A 21651-nucleotide genomic window follows, 5' to 3' on the forward strand; every position below is an offset into this window, starting at 1 on the left:
ACCACTGCCACCACTTAGAGCGGCCCCCTCACTTCCATACTCCTGCCCCACCCCCAACCCTCCCTCCTGAATCCATCCTCTATCCACCAGCCTGAGCAACTTTTTCAAGACATGCACTGAGCCAGGTCATGCCTTTCCTCAAAGCCTCCCTCCAGCTCAGAATCTAAAGGGCCTCCAACTCATCACACTGACACTTAATTCCAGACTTCCCAAGCTGGCCTACAAAGCCCCCTGCAGCAGTGCAGTGGTGCTGGGCCTCTCCAGGCTCCCCTGAGACCACACTCCCTGGGGCAGTGTGCTCGAGGCCCCCTGCTGGCCTTCTGTCCACACTGAGCTCCTTCCCACCTGGAGGTCTCTGCCCCCCGCTGCTTCTTACCTGCAAGCTCTCCCACATTCCCAATCCTTCTGATGGGCTCCTGGCTTTTGCTAATCACATTTCCACCTCAACTGCCTCTCTCTGAACAGCCTTCCCGGACCACCCAAGCTAAAGTAGTCACCCCTTTACTTTCTAGAACATTATACTATCTTAATTCTCTGCATAGCACTCATCAAATAATATTTGCTTATTTGCTTAGTCTGTCTCAATCTGCTTCTGAAATGTAGGCTCTTTCAGAAAGAATCTTATCATTGCTATATCTAGAAAAATACCTGGTATGTAGTAAGTACTCAACAAATGTTTCTTTCTTAGACACAAATATGATGGAAGAACACACAAATTCAATGTACCCCTCTCCCAAATCTAAGAGTTTGAATTCTGGGCCTCTAAGAAAAAAACAGCAGGAAGGACATAATTGCCATTTAAAAATCATAACATGAATGCTTCTCTGGAGGGACTTCTTGTTTTTACTGATACTTATTTTTTTTAACAAGTCTGCTATATGGTAATGCAGTATTTTATTTATTCTGTTAATAACTAATACTCAAGAACTTTTATAATATTAATATAACTTAATCTAAAAGCATCAACTTACTTTGTTTACATTTCAATATTGGGTACGAGAGAGTCAAAATAATTATGGTCAAAATTATTATATAAAAAATTATAGTAAATGCTCAGTGTTAGTCTACATACAATTTAGTTTTTGGCATAAAGTTATTTAGTTGCCAGGAAGAACATTTGGTTTACTTCACTAATAGGAATATCTCTTAATGCTGGGATGGCCTCTTCTTGGTATTTCTTCTGCTGTTGATTTTTAGCATAGTTATCTGTAAGAAGAGGACAAAAAGCTCTGTTTACCCAAGCAATTTCTTCTACCATTTCTTTTTTTAAAGATTTTATTTATTTATTTGACAGAGAGAGACACAGTGAGAGAGAGAACACAAGCAGGGGGAGTGAGAGAAGGAGAAGCAGGCTTCCCGCGGAGCAGGGAGCCTGATGCGGGGCTCGATCCCAGTACCCTGGGATCATGACCGGAGCTGAAGGCAGACACTTAACCAACTGAGCCACCCAGGAGCCCCTCTTTTACCATTTCTGTGGTTTACGGAGATCCACTGCATAGTTTACTAGGCTAATATTGGCATAATGACAAATACCGTGTTTAACATAATTAAAAGACTTCTTAAATTAAAAGACTACTTAAATTCTCTCTTTAGAAGAAATGTCCCAATTAGAATAAAAATCAGGAAGGTATTTTCTGCATCTCTAGGATAAGAAATATTTCATTCATTCAACTGTACAATGATGATTAAAGTCCCATCTGCACATTTCTCGTAGGGACAGAATTATATGAAGGCTTAGAAAATATATTTAATCCGACACCCCAAACTATCAAATCATTTGGTACAATCATTCATGCAAACTTAACAATGTCCCCTCATTGCACAAATTATCTATCTGCTGTAATTTTAGGCAAGAAGACAGGGAATACAGTAGCTTATCAGAAAGAAATATAAAAATACTAGAACTGGTTTTCAAAATACACTGTATAAGCTCATGAAAAAAGGCTTTCAAAAGTTAAAAATCATACCAAGCAACTTAAAAAACCCCTTCACCTCCTAGAATCTAAGCAAGGTCAGGAATTTATTTTAATTTTTAGACTTAGGGGAATTAAAAAAAAAAACTACAAAAACATGCCGTGGCTCTTTTATCTACATAATTGGGGTCAGGTGTATACAAGGATCCTGAAGAGCATGCACACTCTCAAATCCCTCTACTGAACAGGGTCTGCATGGACCTATTTGCCATTGTTTGATCAACACTGCCCGTTTAGGATAAAATATGTTTTTCTCAGGCACAGTTGCTAAGGAACATATTATATACTTGTGGTCTTTATGGGAAAATATACCTGATGACTGGTGCTATAAATAGCATATTCATCAGAATTTATTTCTGCCACATAAACATATCCTCTGGTATAACTTTGTATTTATTTCTCCTAGGTTCTTTTTCTTGTGCTGACATGTGTCACCTACTACAGCCTATTCTTAGTTGCTTTTCTTGATAAAACAGCTAATACCTTGCTCTTCCCTCCCCCAGCACTTCCCTTTGATATACATTTACCTGTGATTGTATGAATGGAGTTGAGTGGAGAGGTACTCATCATGTTTATTCCAAATAAGAGTACATAACCAATTACTACAGTAATGAGGAAGTAGACGGGCAATGCAACTGCCCAGTATCTGTAGAAGAAAATATTAAAGAAAATATTAAACTGCTATAAAGTCATCATTCTCAAGAGTCCATCACCGAGTTAACATGCTTTTTAAATCTGATTTTTTTATTAAAATAATACATGTATATAAAAGACAGTCAAATCGTTCTACAAGGCCTGTAATGAAAAGCTGCAATCCTGCATCGTTCCCTACCGTAGCACCATGGAAAAAGTGGAAACTAAGTCAGTTACCTCTCACCTGTCTGCAATCCATTTCCTTGAATTCTTTTGATACTTCTTATCTGCTATCCCATTATTTGTTCCTGTGGGTTTACACCTTAAACATTTTTCTTGTATAGTGTTATCTTAGCAAGATGTTAGGAGGAAATAGAGACAATGATGTGTGTTCATCCCGCCATCCTGAATTAGAGGTGTATTAATAATGACCTCTGAAAAGCTTTAAATTTCATTATGGCTATTTATGGATCTTAAAAGGATAAATATTTACAATTTGGGTAGTCTTAAGGAAAAACTATGATCCTTAAAAACAGTATTAATACATTTTTATTTAAGAAAAACATTAAACTTACTTTTGAGGCCAATAGGTTAATCCTAAGGAGTTTAGCCAAGATTCAGGAATAAATGCCCACACGAGATACAGGACTGCAGAGAGGAACAAAAACAAGAAAAAAGAGAAGTCATTTAGGCATGCATCTAGTTTATCAAGGTTCAGATAAAACACCTGGTACGCCTGGTGGCTCAGTCAGTTAAGCGTCCAATTCTTGATTTAGGCTCAGGTCATGATCTCAGGGTTGTGGGATGGAGCCCCTATCAGGTTCTGTGCTCACCACAGAGTTTACTTAAGATTCTCTTTTTCCCTATCCCTCTCCCTCTGACCCTCCTGCTCATGCGCGCTCTCTCGCTCCCTCTCTAAAATAAATATTTAAACAACAACAAACAAAAACCAAAAAGCTCTTTGAAGATTCCCTGATCACCTCAGAATTGAGTTTTCTTTCCTTTGTCTCCTAGCTCCTTATTTCTATCATTCTTATAATATTTATGACACTTAAAGTAGTCTATTTGCATTGCCGTGAAATGATCTCTAGAACTTTACCATCTCGCAAATCTAAAACTCTATGCCCATTAAACAACTCTGTTTCCCCCGTTAGTCTTTTTTCTAAAACACGTCTTAACTCTCATACTGTATTTTAAGCAATTTAAGGGGAGAAATCACATCTTAGTAATTGTTGGGATCCTTACAGCACCTAGCAATTTGCTTTATATATAGTAGCTATTCAACACTTCATTCCCACAGGGTTGAAATGATTATAGACACTGGTTGCTTAAAGGTGAATTTATCTACCCTTGTTCTGATCCACCGCATGACGGGCTTCTGCCTCATCTCCCAGAATACAATCTTATTTCCCTCAAGCCCAGTCTTTGTGGAACCCTTTATTGTTAATTTGTAAAAACAACAGCTAACCTCCAAGCACTCACTGTGGGCTAAGCACACTTCAAAGCATTTCACATGCATTATTTAATTTAATCCTTAAAACAATCCTATGATATGTACGCCGTTTTTACAGAGTAGTAAATGAAATCTTTGAAATGTTACATCCTCTGCCCAAGGTAAGGGGCATAGACAAATTTCAAACTATCTGTATCAATGATGTTGAAGGATTCATATTCTACATCAGGAGCATGAGAAACAGTGGCGAACCCAAAAGACATGGTCTCTCCTTCCCAAGCTTAAAATCTAGGGGAGGGGAATAGAATAAACTGATATTTTCATTACACTGTGGTTAAGTGTGAATGTGTAATAAAAGGTGATACAGGAGCACACAAGAAGGATCTTAGCCCACTCTAGTGCTGATAGAGGTGATGTTAATGGTCAGGAAAGATTTCCTGGAGGAAGTGACTAAACTGGGACCTAAATAATCAGTAGGGGATTAGCCAGATTAAAAATGTATATGTCTGGGGCCTGCAGATAAGGAAGGAAGGAAATATGAGAAAATGGTGTTTGCTGCCATGATCCACAGAGAGAGCGCGAGGGATCTGATAAGGGATCTGGTGTGACTAGATGGTAGAGAGAAAAGGTGGCATGGGACAGGCTTGCAGCTTGTGATAGTTTTTAAGATGAATGAAATACAAAGAGCGGGAAAACATAATATAAATTCATAAATGGAAGTGATTGACTTTAATTAATTCAATGAATGAGCATTTATTGAACATCTACTATATGCCAGGCACTATGTAAAAGTCAAGGCTATACAGAAATAAAAGACACAGACCCTATTCTCACAAACTAGTGTACGAGACAGAAATGAGTCAAATGTAGTGGCAGGAACTTCCCATGCATTAGCTTATTCGACCCTTTCCAAACCCTTTGGGATGCATGCTATTATTATCCCTGATCCACAGATTTGAAAAAATCAAGGCATAGGGAATTTAAGTAACTTGCTTGGGATCTTACACTAAAAGTTACTGGGCTGGAATGTGAACCCAGACAGTGTGCTCATACTATGGTTTCAAGCAGCAGCAAGAGCATTAGTAAAAACACACAAGTGAGGAGGGATGTGATGTATCTGGGGGTAACTTTAAGCCGTTTAGAGTGAATGGGGCATAAAGCGTGAGGCTGTGAGTGCTGAGAAATAAAGCTGGAAATGCAAACAGGTCCCAGATCATGAAATATGTTGTACAAGGAACTTGGACTTTATGCTCCAGGCAATGGGGAGAACTGGGTATTTCGTTTGTTTTTAACTTTAAAGACACAGCAAACTACAAAGAGAAATAACCATTCCTACCCCAACCAGAGGTCTTAAGCAGAGGAGTCAGGGGATTAGCCAGATTAGAAAGATATACGGTTGGGGCCTATGAAGGAGGAAGGAAGTAAATAGGAGAAAATGGTGTTCCCTGCCGTGATCCAAAGAGAGCTGGGATGGTTGTGTGCAGGACGCATCTCTGGCAGAGGCAGTAAGAAGCCCGCCAGATTCAGCGGCAGGAGCGGAGGAATGAGTTAGGAGGAGAAAGACTGTTAAGTGAAGAACAGCTCCCAGGTTTTTAGAGAGGGTGTCTAGAAATTTCAAGCCTTGGGGCGCCTGTGGGGCTCAGCGGGTTAAGCATCTGACTCTTGATTTAGGCTCAGATCATGATCTCAGGGTGGTGGGATTGGCTCCTCGCTGGGTGTGGAGCCTGCTGGAGATTCTCTCCCTCTGCGCCTCCCCTGCTCTGTCAAAAAAATTTTTTTTTCAAGCCTGAGGACAGAATACCTGAGCAGTCCTTTTCCACACAGCAATGAGTGATCTTCCAAAAATACAAATTTGACCAGATCACTTGACTTGCCCAAACCCTTAGAATAAATTAAATACCTTTAGAATAAAATCCAAACTCCTTACCAGGGCTTGCAAGGACTTAAACGTTCTGCCCACCTCTCCAACTTCTAGTCCTGGTGCACTATGCTCTAGCTCCAGTGTCTCAGGGCCACTGCACTTACAGTGCTGTCTGCCCAGAATGTTCTTCCTTTGACTCTTTCAATGGATGACTCCTTCTCTTCCATCATGTCTTAGCTCAAATATCACCTTCTTAAATGAGGCATTCCCCATCACTTGATACTCCAACTGTGTCCCATCCACCACACTCTCCTTACTCCCTATCACTTCCCTCTATTTCCTTCAAAGCTTTCATCAAAATCCATAATTACTGTTATGGACCGAATGTTTGCATGTCCCCCAAATTCATATGTTGAAGCTCGAATCCCCGGTGTGGTGGTATTTGGAGGTAGGGCCTTTGGGAGGTAGTTAGGTTTGGAGAAGGTCATGAGGGTGGGGCCACATGATGGGATTAGTGCCCGTATAAGGAAAGTCAGAGACCAGAGCTTCCTTTTACTCTCTCTCTACTATGTAAGGACACAGCAAGAAGGTGGTTGTCTGCAAACCAGGAAGGTCTTCACCAAGAACCCAACCATGCTGGCACCCTGATCTTACACTTCCCAGCTTCCAGAACCATGAGAAATGTCTATTGTTTAAGCCTCCCAGTCTACGGCATTTTGTTACAGAGGCCTGAGCAGACTAAGAAAACTGCCTTGTTTTTAATTCAGTAAATATTTAAACGTAGAGAAAATCCTGTAACCCTCTTGCACCCACCACCTAGTTTTATCATAACTGCCGGATAGGGTCTCTGACCTCTATCCTGTTACTTCTTGCCTCACCTTCTCAGACTTCAACCTTACTGACCTCCACCTGTTCCTTGGATCCACAGGCATGCTCTTCTAAAGGCTTCTGTACTGTCCATTCTCTGTCTGGCAGGCCCTTTCCCCAGATTGCTCCATGGCTAACTTGCACTTTTCATGTCTGTGGTTAAATCTCATCTCTCAGTGAGGCACTTCCAGACTGCTGTCTTTAAAATAGCAACCTCCTCCCGTTCCTTATCCTCCTTTCTTAATTTTTCCCCATGGTACATGTTATCATATATGTATTACTTATTTAATTTGTTCATTGGCTATCTCCTCCTGCTAGAATGAAATCCCTCTGAGAGCAGGAAATTTTTGAATATTTTGCTCCTCCTTTGCCTGTAACAGTGCCTGGCGTGTGGTAAGCACTCAAAAATTTGTAGCATTAACTTTTGGTTGTGGGCCATAACGACTTCTTACTAGATACGTCTCCGGAGGCCAAAGAAACAAAAGCAGAAATAAAGTATTGGACATCACCAAAATAAAAAGCTTCTGCACAGTGAAGGAAACAATCAACAAAACTAAAAGGCAGGGGTGCCTGGGTGGCTCAGTCGTTAAGCGTCTGCCTTCGGCTCAGGTCATGATCCGAGGGTCCTGGGATCGAGCCCCACATCGGGTTCCCTGCTCAGCGGGAAGCCTGCTTCTCCCTCTCCCACTCCCCCTGCTTGTGTTCCTGCTCTCGCTATGTCTCTCTCTGTCAAATAAATAAAATCTTAAAAAAAAAAAAACTGAAACTAAAAGGCAACCTACAGAATGGGAGAAGACATTTGCAAATCACATATCTGGTAAAGGGTTAGTACTGAAAACATAAAAAGAACCGAAAGAACTCAACACCCGAACAACAAATAACCCAATTTAAAAAATGGGCAGAAGACATTTTTCCAAAGAAGACTACAGATGGCCAATAGACATGTGAAAAGATGCTCAACATCACTCATCATTGGGGAAATGCAAATCAAAACTATAATGAGATACCACCTCCCACCTGTCAGAATGGCTAAAATTAACCACACAAGATACAACAGGTGTTGGCGAGGACATGGAGAAAGGGGAGCCCTCTTGCACTGTTGGTGGGAATGCAAACTGGTGCAGCCACTCTGGAAAACAGTATGGTGGTTCCTCAAAAGGTTAAAAACAGTGGGTGTTACTGGATTTAAGTCTTAAAGTCATTGCCTTTATTTATTCCTATAGTTTCTAATCTTTTCAAATACCCTACAGAACAGGGATTTAAACAATGGTAACACTGAAGTAGCAGCCAACATTTACTGAGTACTTATCAATCTTTTGTATTGTTTTAAGCACTTTCCATGAATCAAGCAATTAATCCTCACAACAGCTCTAAAGGGCAGCACAGTGAAGTCAACCCAGTGTCTGGGTTCAAATTCCAGCTCTATCAGTTTCTGGCTGGGTGACCCTGGGCACATTCCTAAAACCCCATGCCTCAGGATCGTCATCTGTAAAATGAGGACAATAATAACAATACCTACCTCACAGGACTGTCTTGCACATAATAAGCATTCAATAAACATTATCACCACCCTTTTACAGATGAAGAACCTGAAGGTTCAAGAGCGTGGGCAAATGGTGCCAGGTGACAGAGCTAGTCCCCGGAGGAGTCATGATTTGAACTCAAGTCACAACCTCTTTACTCCATACACGACCCTCGCCAACAGCATGGTTGGCTGTACCAATGCAGTCAGGGTTCAGAGAAACCACCACTCCCTCACTTCCCTGGTTTCCACAAAATTCCGAAAAGTTGGATGGGGGCACCCAATTTTTTCCCTGTTGTATTCCTTATAATTCCAACATCCTTTAGAGATGGGGGGCCTGCTGTGTGACCCTGGGCACAGCAGTGTCTCAGTGAGCATCGGTTTCCTTATCTGGAAAACAGGATCTTCCGGGAACTAAGCCAGATCTAAGACTCTAAAGTGCACATGACTTCTCCAGCCTAATTCTCTTGGCTTCCTGGCTCCTACCGGCTGCACCTGCACCAACTTACTCACTCTAAACCTTTCATTCAAAACCTTCCCACAACTTCCTTCTTATTGCCTTCCTTCTTATTATCAGGGAGAAAGCTAACCCTGTTTCCCAGTCTGATTTCATGTTTCTCTACTGGGTTCTCATGGCTCTTTTCACAGTTAATTGTAGATTCCCTTGTCCGTCTTGTACAGAAGACTATGACCACGGGGACCAGGTTTTATTCACTTTGCAATCCTGTCTGGTGCTGTATAAGTATTTGTTGAGATTATTTACACTAGTGTCGGGCATATGAAATACCAAACACAAGTTCCCTTCAGGTTTTCCTAAAAAGAGGCATAAGTAGAAACAATCACAGCTCATATGTGCACATTCTAAGAACAAATGCAGTAATATCCTTGTCCTTGAACACCAGAAAAGAGGCCCTGGCCATCCATCAGGAAAGTACTTACTGAAGCCAAACTGGGAGCTTAAGAAAAGAACAAAGCCATAAATCGCTCTTTCTGGCAATGGCGACGGTGAATTTTCCACCATTTTCCCTGTGGCTTTAGACAATCTGTGGGAAAGAAACACAATTCATCGTCAGTGATTTACTCCCCTTCATCACTGGTCTGTTGTAGCCTCATCGCTTTGCTATGGGCACAGCCTTTGCAGTTTTTTTCCTAGCCTAAACCAAGGCACACCGCCCCCCTGCGCACACACCTCCAACACACACCGCTTGCACGCGCGCACGCGCCCCAGACCTCGCGTGCGCGCGCACACAAGCGCACACGCCAAAGCGCGCGCACCCTGCAGCGGAGGGGAGGGGAGAGCAGGGCAAGTACGGACGCCGCTCCTACCCTGCAGGATTCGCCTCCCTGCGGAAAGGGCTTGGCAGGGCCGGGCTCGGGGAACGCGCGCCCCCCCAGGTCTGGGCCACGGCGCCCGGGACCGGGCCCTGCCCTCATGCGGGAGCTTGTTTCCTATTCAAGGGTTGGGGGGTGGGGGAGGCCCTTGACCTTGGGTCCTCGAAGCGCCCACTCAGGCCCCTCCCGACAGCTCGGCCACTTCAGCGCCAGATCCCCCGCGCAAGCCCCTTCCGGAAAGCCTCCGCGGGGGCGAGAAAGGAAAAAACTAAAGGAAAGGCCGGGTCGCTAAGGCGCCCCCCCACCCCTCCCGCCCAGGCGCAGGCGCACCGCGACCCTTGCCGGCCCGGAGCGCGCGAGCGCCGGGAACGGCCGGATCGCTCTGCTCGCCGCCGCGGAAGCGGGCGGGGTTGCACGACTGCGCATGTGCGTTGCCCACGTGACGCGCTTGTCGCCTGCGCCGCCGCCCGCTCCCGCCCGCCCGCTGGCTGACGTGGAGGGCCCGAGGCGGCGGCGTCGGCGGCGGCCCGCGTCCGAGGCTCGCGGGCGGCGGGCCCCGGTGAGTGCACATCTGGCGCGCGGCGGGGCTCCCGGATGTGTCACCTTATCGCGCTGCAGCCGAGATGCCCGGGGAGAGGGGCCCTCCACACCCCCTCCGTGGGTGTGTGGTGAGTGTGGTGTGTGCGCGTCGCCCCGCGTCGCTCGCTGTGGTGCCCCCGGTGTGTCTGCGTGGGTTGGGGTGCCGGTGCGCTGGGGGTGTGGCCGCCTTTGTTGCCCCCAGTGGGTGTGTCACCTTTATCTAACGGGCCCCTTCAGCCCCCTTGGGCGCCTCCGGGCATCTGTGCGAGGGTGGGAGTAGCCCCTTTGTGTGCGCATCCCCCTGCTGCCCGCGCACTCTCGTCTGGAGGGTGACACCCCTGAGAGGCGAGGGGTCCCTCGGTCCGGGCGTGCGGGCACGCGCCTGTGTTTCCACTCCCGGCTTCTTTGTGTCGCGCCCGTTCTTGGCGACGGCGTGGGCGGCCCCCCTTTGTCACCGTCCCTCTCCGGGGGGCGCGCGTCCCCCGCTCGCGTGGCCGCGCCTTCTGCAGTCGTGAGCCCATCCTGGATCATCTCCCGCCCCGGTGTGCGTCCTCGCGTGTCCCTGCGCGCGTGCCGCGCCTGGGTCTTGTCGAGTGTATGATCTCCCTTGTGCGCGTCTTCGTTCGCGAGTGTTCGTGAACGTTCGTGCGCGCCCCGTTCTCTGTTTTGTGTGCCTTACGTCTGCGCCACCTGTTTTCGTGAGAATGGCAGTCGAGTCCGGGGGTGGCTTCCCTCCCAGGAGGGGACCGGGGGTGGGAAAATCAACCCAGCGCTGCCCCCTCCCTCCTCGCGGGAGCATCCTCCCTCCCCCGACGCGAGTGGGAAGGGAGAGACGGAGGCTGGTCTGGACAGCTGCTCCGTAGTGTTGACGACGTCAGGTGTGGCCTGTCGAGCCAGCCTCTTCTGGGGACAGAATGAGGGGGGAGCCAAGGGCCAAAAATTGAGCCAAGGCGTGGGTGAATTTTGGCTGGTACCAGTGCGGAGTGCCTTTTCCAGAAGCTCCGAATACGCCCAAAGCCCTTCAATTGCAGACTCCTTCCAAAATACGCATACACGCCAACTGGGCAGATACGTTTTAGCTGTGCCTGGGCTCAGCTACGTGCCACTACGATTCATATAGTGTTTTATGGCGTTCACATAAATTATCTCTTGATTCTGCCCAACATCCTGGCGAGGGGACTCAAGGTAGACATCGTACAGATTTTACTTCTCCCTTGGCAGCAGTTTTCTCATAGTTACAGCTCTAGTTAGGACATTTTTTTATTGCAAGAAATTTGCGTTTTATCCTAAGGGAAATGGGATTTATTACAAGGATACACAGGGAAGGAAACTTCAAACCGATTAAAGATCCACCTCCTACGCTGCTTCTTGCTCAAAGGTTCATGCTCTGCGCTCAAAGGCTGTGTTTCGGTGTGTCTTTCTGTTCATTTGTTCAATTTTCTTACCTTTGCCTAATTTCCCTTTTCCTTTTTAATTTCTGAAATATTTCACATATAAAATACACAGGGGGAATCTCACCAACCCATGACTCAGATTTACAAATGTAATTATTTTGCCAAATTTACTTCAGATCCTTTTTTATTTTGAGAAATAAAATTGCAGATGTTGGAGGCGCTCCGAGTTCCTGTCCCTCCTTCCCTAGAGGTAGCCACCGTGTTCAGACTTGTGTATATCATTCCCGTGCATATTTTATAGTTGGTTCACAATGAATCCACAGACAATGTGTGGTGGTATGTGTTTTAAATCTTAATGGTTTTAAATGATACCTGTCTTTTTGCAACTTGCATTTTTTTGATGAGTATCACATTTTGAGATTTATATACAAATGAATTGGATAATTGTGTTATCTTTGGTTCATTCATTTTAATTGCTGGTATAGAATCCAATTGTATGAATATACCATAATTTATCCATTTCCCAATCGATGGACTTTGAAGTTGTTTCTGGTTTTTTGACTCAAAACAATCCTGCAATAAACATCTTTGTACTTGTCTGCTTGTGCACACATTTGGAAGTTTCTCTAGGAAATATACCTAGTAGTAGAGTTGCTGGATATTAGGATATGTGCATCTTCAGCTTAACTGAATATCATAGAAGCTCTCAAAGTGGTTGTACTAATTTTCACTCTCACTGGTATTGAGTGAGGACACCCATTTCCTCACATCCTTGCTAATACTTTGTTACTAGACCTTTACTTTTTTGCCTTCTCTTTACTGACCAGCTTCCTTGTAACTTTAGCTTATGGCTAAATTTGCTTGTAGCCACCTTGGCTTCTGCTCTGTGTCAGATGGGTTCATCTCTCACAGCTATCTGGCTCAGTCTTTATCTCACGTGGTCTTCATAAGATAAATTCGAGTAAAAATTTATTTTGCACCTATGGTTGATGTAAAGATAGTAATTTCCATGGTATGTTTTATGTACCTCTTTAGTGGCAGTTGAGGTGATTTAATTACTTTTTAAAATACAATGAATGGTTTTGAAAAATCTTTTTTCCTCTTTAATGTAATACTTGATATAATCAAAATATATGTAACAATAAAACAATAAAAAATAAAATCTATGTAATATATATGCAGGTTGTGAAGCAAAACAATACAATGAACACCAATCAATACACCACTCAATCCAAGAATCAAAATGACCAATATTGTATGTGCTCATCTCCAGAGTGACTATCCTGAATTGTCTGTGTCATTTTTTGCTTTTTAAAAATAATTTTGTCAGATATGTGTATATCCCTCAACAATGTATTGTATGGTTTCTTTGTTTTTGAGTTTAAAAAAAAGGAATTCTGGATACAGTTTTCTGAGACTTGCTTATTTCACTCAATGTTGTTTCTAAGAGTCACTGATACTGAGTATAGATGTAAGTCATTAATTTTCACTGCTGTGTAATATTCCACAGGTGAATATAACACAGTGTATGCATTCTTTGATGGACATTTGGCTGTTTCTAGGTTTTGCTATTACAAAGATTCTTGTACATATCTTCTGGTACACAGTTGCAAGAATTTCTCTAATTTTCATGCTGGGGTTTGTGACCCCCAGGGGAGTAATGAAGATATTTCTAGGGAGTACTTGGGCAGGAGTGATATTAATGAATCACTTTCTAGATCATTAAATTCCATGTGTACTCTTAAAATTGGTAATGCCTGAGGCCTGTGAGAGAGGCCTCCTGTTGGTTCTGCTTTCTACCTTACCTTTCCTAGTAGCACTTCTACCTTAGATAAGGAAGGCATACCACTTGCCCACATGGAATATTACTAAGGCATTGTCTCAAGCAGAAAAACTCCATGGAACACAGATAATTTAAAATCCAGTATATATATATATATATACAGTGTTAGAGAAAGCCTTTTCTAATCCAGGTACTTCCCATCTCAAGAGCTGCATTTGCAATACAATTTCACATTTTATGTTTAATTATCAGTGTATGTAGTTATTTTTGATAAATCCTATGCTATAATAATTATAACAGTTTAAACCAATGATATGTCAGTTTTATTTTTAAGTCACAAGAGTTCATCATTTGCAATTATTTAAACTTGGGCTGAACACTTTTAGATGTCATCTTAGTGTGAAAATGATTTCAAACAATTTTTAGTGGTTTGTGAGTAAAAAATGGTTGGAATACTACTGTGGTAAGCTATTTGCTAGAAGTCAAATTGCTGGATTATGGGGTGTGAATGTTCAACTTTACCAAATTGTTTTCTGAAGTGGTTGTACCACCTTGTACTTTGGCCAGCAGTTTTGTCAACTTTTATATACTTTGATAAGCAGTGTATAAGAGATATAGTTGATCTATAGCTACTCCAACACTTATTATCATCAGATTTCTTAATATTTGCCAATCAAATGGGTATGAAGTGATGTGTCTTTGTGATTTTAATTCGCATTTCTTTGTTAATGAGTTTGAGCATCTTTTCATATGTTTATGAACTGTTTTCCCTTTTGTGAATTACCTGGTCATATCTTTTACCCATTTTTCTCTTGGGTTGTCTTTTAAAACTAATAAACTGGTAACACTGATCCTTTGTTGATTATATGCATTGTAAATATCTTCTTCCAGTTCATGGCTTGTCTTTTTACTCTTTATGGTGTGTTTTGGTGAACAGAAGTTCTTAATTTTAATGTAATCTAATTGGAAGCTTTACCTGGCCTTGGAATTACAAAGACATTCTCTTGGGTTTCTTTTTAGAAATTTTAAAATGATGTCTTTCACATTTAAATTCATAATTCATCTAGTATTGATTTTTGTGTACAGTGTGAGGCAGTGATCCACGTTCATTTTTTTCCTCCATGTGGCTACAACTGTCCTCCTACCATGCATGGAATTGGCCCTCTGTTCACCAGCATGGGTTTGTTTCTGACTCCCCTTTCTGTGCCACTTGTCTGCTTGACTATCTCTGTGTTATATCACACTGTCATAATTATTAATCCTATGGCTTTACCAGAAATCTTGTTATTTGGGGCAAGGGGTCTTGAGTCTCAGCTGTTCTTGGACCTTTGTTCTTGTTTTAAGAATCAACTTGTCAAGTGACGTGAAAAATTCTTTGGGAATTAATTGGAATTATTGAATCACTTTGAGGGAGAATTGAAATCTTTAAGATTTTGAGCCTTCCTGTCTGAGAACATGGTATGTATTTCCATTTATTTAGGTTTTCAATGTCTTTTAATGTAGTTTTGTAATTTTCTCCATACAGATCTAACACTTTTAAAAGATTGATTCTCATGTTTCTGGTAGTTTTGTTCCTTTTATAAATGGTATTATTTTTTAAGATTCTATTTTCTGACTTTATTGTTAGCAAATAGAAATTTAATGGATTTTTTATATTAACCTTTAGCCATCACTTGATAAACTCTTATTATTTCTAATATAGTTTCTCTAATTCTCTGTGTGAATAATTAAGTCATTGCAAACACTGACACTTGGTTCTTTCAATTATTTTCCCTTTCAATTTCTTTTTTCTGGTCTTGATATGCTGGCATACTTTTACATCTATGTTCAATGGAAGTGATTATGGTTGTTCTTTAGAAGTGATTATAGTGGGCATACATGTTTTATTCCTGATTTTAAAGGGAATGTTTCCCCATTAAAAATCTTTGTTTTAAGTTTCTGTAGATTCTCTTTATTAAGTTAGGGAAGTCTTTGTAATTTTGGCACATGCTTTTCTGCATGGGACAGAAAAACTTAAAAATATTTTGTGGTTTTTCTTTTTTAATCTGTTAAATGTAATAAATTTTAATTTATATATTTTAAAATTCTTAATTCTCTTTTGTATTCTTCACTGAGATAAACCCAAATTGATCTTAGTGAATTGTATTTTTGTGAACTACTGGATTGAGTTTGCTAATATTTTATTTAGGATTTTTGTATCTGTTTGTGAGTGAAATCACCCATCATTTTTCTTTATTGACTATCTTGTCTGATTTTGGCATTAAGGTTACACTGGCCTTATACAAATTAGAGAATAGCTCTTTTTTTTTCTGTTCCCTGGGCAGTTTGGGTTGGAATGATTTGTTTCTTTTTTTTTTTTTAAAGATTTTATTTATTTGAGACAGAATGAGAGAGAGAGAGAGCACATGAGAGGGGGGAGGGTCAGAGGGAGAAGCAGACTCCCTGCCGAGCAGGGAGCCCGATGCGGGACTCGATCCAGGGACTCCAGGATCATGACCTGAGCCGAAGGCAGTCGCTTAACCAACTGAGCCACCCAGGCGCCCCGAGGAATGATTTGTTTCTTAAAAGTTTGGTGGAATTTACCTCTATGATCATTTGGACCTAATGTTTTCTTTGTAGATGGATTATAAATTGTTAATAATTTAGTAGTGATTAGCAGTTGAGTAGTAATAGCATTTCAGATTTTTCTTTTCATTGATTTTGGTAAGTTTAAGAAATTTGTTTTCAACAAAAATTTTAAGTTGATGGGTGTCAAGTTCATGGTATTTTCTTAATTCTCTTTTTAATTTGTTTTATCTGTAGTTAATGTTCCCTTCCTCATTTTGAACATTATTTGTATGTGGCTTCTTTTTTTTCTTGATTAACCTTGCCAAAAGTTTGTCTATTTTACTAATCTTGGCAAGCGATTAATTTTTGACCTAATTCTTTCTATTACATTTTTGTGTTTTAGTTCATTGATTTTTTTTTTTTTAATTTACTTACTTATTCTGTCTTTGGACTTAGCCGTATGTCATTTTTCTAACTTAAATTGCACGCTTAACTTACTAATTTTCAGCCATTGTTATTTCCTAGTGTAAGTATGTTAGGCTGTAAACTTGTTCAAAATTTACTTTCAGTTTATCTAACATTGTTTAGTTTATTGTGTTTTCATTAACTTTCAAATCTAAGTACTTTCTAAATTTTCATTTTGATTTCTTCTTTGACTTACATGTTTTAAATTTTTCTTTGAAATATGTTTAATTTTCAAAAGTATCTACATTAACATTTTTTCTTTCTGTTATTCACTTCTAAATTGTGTTATCAGAGAATGTAGTGTGTATTTTATCTTTTAAAAAATATTTTCCCTAGACTTAGGGCCTTGTACATCGTGAATTATAACTTTTCAGTGTGTACTTGTGACAAGTATGTATTTTCTAATTGTTATGTATCTGTTAGCTCAAGCTTGTAAATTGTGTTGTTCAGGCTGTCTTTATTATTTTGTTTCACCTGTCTTAATTGAGAGAGATGTGTTGCAATTGCCCACTACCACCTTCTAACTGACTTTCTGTAGTTCTAACAACTTTTTTTTAAATGTATTTTGAGACTTTGATTAGATATATGAAAGTTTAACATTATTTTCCTCGTGGATTGAACCTTTTCTATTATGCTTTCATCCTCTCTATGCCTAATTTTGCTTTCTTTGTTAGTATCTATTTAATCTATCCCACCTTTTTTTTGGTGGTAATTTACCTGGAATATCCTTTTCCTTTATTTTACTGTCACTTTTTTTTTTTTTTTTTTTAAAGATTTTTTATTTATTTATTTAAGAGAGAGAATGAGAGAGAGAGCGCGCATGAGAGGGGTGAGGGTCAGAGGGAGAAGCAGACTCCCCGCCGAGCAGGGAGCCCGATGCAGGACTCGATCCCGGGACTCCAGGATCATGACCTGAGCCGAAGGCAGTCGGTTAACCGACTGAGCCACCCAGGTGCCCTTTTACTGTCACTTTTTTTATGTCCTTAAATTCTAGATGTCTGTTATAAAGAATATATTCCTGGATTTTTCTTTTAATCCAGTCAGTTTATGTCTTTTAATTGATATTTTTTTAGAAGTTAGTTCAAGTCTTTTGGTAGTCAGCTCAGTTTTTATCTAAAGTTATTTTGAGGGGTGCCTGGGTGATTCAGTTGGTTAAGTGCCTGAGGGCGCTTAGGATCCTGGGATCAAGCCCCGCATTGGGCTCCATGCTTAGCGGGGAGTCTGCTCCCTCTTCCTCTGCCCCTGCCTTTTGCTGTGTGTGTGCGCGTGTTCTCAAACAAATAAAATCTTATAAAAAAATTAAAAAATATAATTATTTTCATTTTATCCTTGTTCTTGAGAGATAGTTCCGATGGGTATATAGTTCTAGGTTGATAGATTATTTTCTGTCCACATGGTAAAAATCTTCTACATGCAAAGCCTCCTGCCAGTTTTATTTTCACTACTTTGAAGAAAATACTTTTTCTTTTGGTTGCACTGGATTTTCTGTCTTTGGTGCTATGTCATTTCCCTTCTAAGTCTGATGGGGATTACTTTTTATTTATTCTCTTTTGGATACACGTGTTTCTGGATTCTGAATTTTGTCTTTCATGAGGTCTAGATGATTTTGAGCCTTATAATAAATATTATCTTTTATCTTCTCCTTCTGGAAATTTAATTGAATGTATATGTATTGAACTGTTTCCAGATCAATTACTTTTCATCTTTCAAAGTTTTCATTTTCTTGTTTCTTTACCAGAATTTACAATGCTGGGTAATTTTTATCAGGCACATCTTGTAGTTTATCAGTTTCTCTTTATCTGTGCTTAATCTTCTCTTAAGTGCATCCATTTTTTTCCTTTTACTTTTAACAGTCATATTTCTTATTTCTCAAAGTTCCACTTCTTTTTTTAGACACACCAAATCTTTTCTTTTATAGTCTCATGTTGCTTGCTTGTTTTTCTGAATCCATGGGTATTCTGTAGACTGTATCTGGTAGTCCCAATGTCTGATGTCTTTAGGGGTCTAAATTTATGACTTGTTCTTTCTGTTGTCTCTGCCTCATGGTGGGTTGTCACCTCCTTTGCTTGATGATCTTTGGTTATGAACTCCTATTTGATTGATCTTTCCCTGTGGGATCTTGAGAGTTTGATTTGGGGGTGCTACAAATCTGATAGGATTTGTATCCGCTTCCATTGGGAGTCAGGGAGTTTACATGGCTCAGTTTCCTCACTTTGCTTCTGGCCCAGGGCTTAGTGTCCATTATTACTCTTGGCATTATTACTTGTAGCTCTTGACTGTCAGCTTTAGTTTTTAGCTAGAGGTTTATTCCTTTCAGGGGGAAAGGGTGGCTTTAAATGTTCCCTATTTCTATGAGCTCAGCAAAATTTAAAAATTTTTAAAATCTAGGATCTACTTTGTTTTTCAGTGAGAGTCCCCCATTAGTTCATTGTAACTGATGGGATTAGAAGTCCTTTACATTAATGTTTAATTTTAGCAATATGTTTGCTTGAGTTTGTATTAGAAAAATAAAACCTGTCCTACCAAATGTAAGATTTCTTGTGATATCAAATTTTCTATTAAAACAAGTTTACATCTAAGTTAGAAGTTGAATTATTCTCAAGGAAAAAATACTGAGTAACAGTAGTATAGGTGGCAAGTGGATTTTACAAGGTTTTGTACTTGGGTAGTGTGAATAAAAAATTTGAGAAATAGTTAGGGAATCAAGATGAGTAGGGCACAGTGTACCCTCTGGGCCTACAAAGATAAATCCGTGATGACCAGTGTAAGAACTGCTGTCAAAAAGATATGGACAGGGTGCTCTGGTCTTACAGAGAAGAGGTGCAGAAAGAAAATTGGTAGTATTGAGAAGATCAAGAAATGCTTCCCAGAATGGAGTATTAAGGGCTGGTAGGCATTAGGTGGTTGCAGAATAAGGTTTGTTTATGAATCAGAAGCAGTTGAGTATGAATGGCTTCTAAGTTGTATGTTGTGGAGTGACTGGAAATAAAAGCAGGACCAGGATTACAAAAGGCCTTCCATGCTATGGTAGGGAGTTTGTACTTTATTCTGAAGGTGAAGGGAAGCTATTGAATGATTTTAAGCACTGAAATGTTACGATCAGAGTTTTAGAGAATGCCAAGGTTGAAGGCAAGTGACCAGCTAGGAGGCTGCTTGTTAAGTTAGTTCAGAGGAGAAAAGATGAAGTGACAATTACGGCAGTGTTGCTGGCATGAAGAGGTGTGTGGGTGCTAATTTTAGATTTCTTAGGTGGATAGAAAGGATAGGACTTTGTGGTCAGTTGGATAGGAATGTTGAAAGAGACTGGGGAGTCTAGATTGACCCCCAGATTGCTGGTTTGGTTAACTAGGTGGCATGTAGAGCAATTGACTGATAACATACAGAAAGAGGAAGGACCTTGGTTTCATTTGTTTGTTTTTGAGGAAAAAGATAAGTTCATTTTTGAACTTAATGAATTTGAGAGGCTTGTGGGACATCTTGTTTAAGATCCAGTAACAGTTGATCCAATAACTCTAGAGATGCAATGCAGCCTGCAGAAATTAAAGACTTTTCAGCATTTGGGTGTTTCAGTGATTGTTTGCTACAGTGCAGTATGAGATATTTAAAGTGGCACATAGATTTTTTAATAGTTAAGAATTTAATGTGTATGAAAGATATAAGTTGTGCATCAAACCTGTGATGTCATGGATATTATCCCATAGGCCAAGTGAGCCCAATAAAAGAGGAATACTAAGTAAATAAAAATACATGTGATATGTGGAAATGGCAAAAATCATGGTGAAGCTGTGCAAATAATGGAAGTTCAGAAAGTGCTGCTTTAAGCCATGGGTGTGGTGGATAAGGTCACCAAGGAGAGAGTAAGCCTGAAAAGAAAAGAGTTGACATTTGGGTGGCGGGGAATGGAGAAGAAGAGCCCATGGAGACTGAGGAAAAGCAGCCAGAAGAATAGGAGGAGAACCAGGAGAAGATGGTCTTTGGAGTCCAAATGAAGAGTTCTGAGGAGGAGGAAGTGGTCAACAGCGTCAAGTAAGTTGTAAGCTGAAAAGTGCTCTTTGGACTTAGCAATTAAGGTAGACCATTTAGCTGGAAGCATCTAAACAGTGGATTTTTAAAAATACTCACCTAATACTAATGTTAATGAAAGGTGGTATTTATAGCATTTTCTATATGCCATGTACTATTCTAAGCACTACAGATGTGTTAACTGGTTAATCAGGTAGGTAGTATTGCTATTGCATTTGATACATGAGGAACTGAAGTACAGAGAGGTAAAGTGACTTGCCCAAGATCACATACTCAGGAAATGGGGGAGCCAGGATTCAATCCTAGGCAATCTGATTTCAGAGTCCATGCTCTTAATTAACCCCTGTGCCAGTCACCTCTCTGGTTAAAAAACAAAATAGAAAATAAAAATCACACCAGTGTCTAATTACAGTGTAGTTGGTGTAGGGTGTGCTATCAGTGAGGTTTGCCAGGCTGACAATGACCAGCATGATGTCATAGTGGCTCGGTCTGCTGGGTATGAGCACATTAACTGGATTGTAATCAATGCCGTGATGGTGATATGTGGGCTATGACAGAGAGTTTTTGGCTTTTTCTGTGTATACATACGAAAAATGTTTGTAAGGCAAATGAGTTTAAAAGTGTGTCTATTTCCAAGATAGCATGTGTCCCATCTTACATTCCATACTTTGGGTCCTAGTCTGTTTTTTCACTTTTGGAGTTAAATTCCCTAAACTCTGTTCATCCAGAACAGGTCACGTTCCAGACATGATAGATAACCAACCTATTGTAGAAGGTCACTAATGACCTTATTGTGAGCAGTTTCCCTTGAATGGCAGAAGTAGAAACCCAGTTGCAGAAAGCTGAAAGTGAATGAGAATGGAGGAAATGGGAGAGAAGGGAGGAAGAATTGTGATGAGGATGAAGATTTCTGTGGTAGGTGATGGAGGACTCGAGCTGTATGACTCTTGGTTGTGGTCAAAGGAGCTAATCAGAGTTAAAGATTTAAAAACTGGTTTAGACCTGCACTGTGATCTGAGGTGTAGCCTGGGAAGGAAGAGCCTAGGTGTTGGGTGGTGAAGATCATTTTAATCAAGGAGGTCAACAGCAAGGCTGGGGTCTTGAAGGGATTGTCTACATGGGCCTTGATGTGGCTGGGATGGTGAGAGTTTGGAGGAGAGCTGGGAACACTGTGAACTAACAGCCAGTGTTCTTAAACAGGACAAGCAAGAGCTAAGTA

The 21651-nt window shown here is 40.8% G+C and overlaps 2 protein-coding genes across 9 annotated transcripts in view; one reads left to right on the forward strand and one right to left on the reverse strand.

Moving 5' to 3' along the window:
• Positions 1–584: 584 nt before the first annotated feature.
• Positions 585–9962, reverse strand: PIGP (phosphatidylinositol glycan anchor biosynthesis class P). Of its 2 annotated transcripts, none has more exons than XM_032392661.1 (5): positions 9795–9962; positions 9249–9352; positions 3182–3254; positions 2501–2619; positions 585–1206 (listed from the first exon to the last, which is right to left on the reverse strand). In XM_032392661.1, exons 2-5 carry the CDS (start codon positions 9328–9330, stop codon positions 1094–1096), a joined length of 387 nt encoding a protein of 128 aa, XP_032248552.1. In that variant the 5' UTR covers positions 9331–9352; positions 9795–9962; the 3' UTR covers positions 585–1093. The 2 variants fall into 2 exon arrangements, with proteins under 2 accessions (XP_032248552.1, XP_032248553.1); XM_032392662.1 differs by lacking the exon at positions 9795–9962 and adding an exon at positions 9499–9557.
• A 158-nt stretch (positions 9963–10120) lies between these two features.
• TTC3 (tetratricopeptide repeat domain 3) overlaps positions 10121–21651 on the forward strand; it is a 118357-nt gene continuing 106826 nt past the window's right edge. For 4 of the 7 annotated variants that reach the window (XM_032392649.1, XM_032392651.1, XM_032392653.1 and 1 more), the window contains exon 1: positions 10121–10309. The gene's annotated coding sequence lies outside the window, so the exon portion shown is untranslated. Of the gene's footprint in view, positions 10310–18081; positions 20436–21651 lie in introns of those variants that run through there. The other 3 variants (XM_032392660.1, XM_032392655.1, XM_032392650.1) reach the window with 3 other exon arrangements.

Source organism: Phoca vitulina, unplaced genomic scaffold (assembly GCF_004348235.1).
Source record: "Phoca vitulina isolate PV1807 unplaced genomic scaffold, GSC_HSeal_1.0 scaffold68, whole genome shotgun sequence".
NCBI classification, from domain to species: Eukaryota; Metazoa; Chordata; class Mammalia; order Carnivora; family Phocidae; genus Phoca; species Phoca vitulina.

Bases quoted from the DNA above. Each gene is read 5' to 3' on its own strand.
- PIGP (XM_032392661.1), bottom strand. From the start codon at position 9,330: ATGGTGGAAAATTCACCGTCGCCATTGCCAGAAAGAGCGATTTATGGC. The intron at 3,255-9,248 runs GTAAGTACTTTC...TCCTCTCTGCAG, and splicing joins AAGCTCCCAGTTTGGCTTCA to TCCTGTATCTCGTGTGGGCA. The intron at 2,620-3,181 runs GTAAGTTTAATG...TTTCTTCTACAG, and splicing joins TTAACCTATTGGCCTCAAAA to ATACTGGGCAGTTGCATTGC.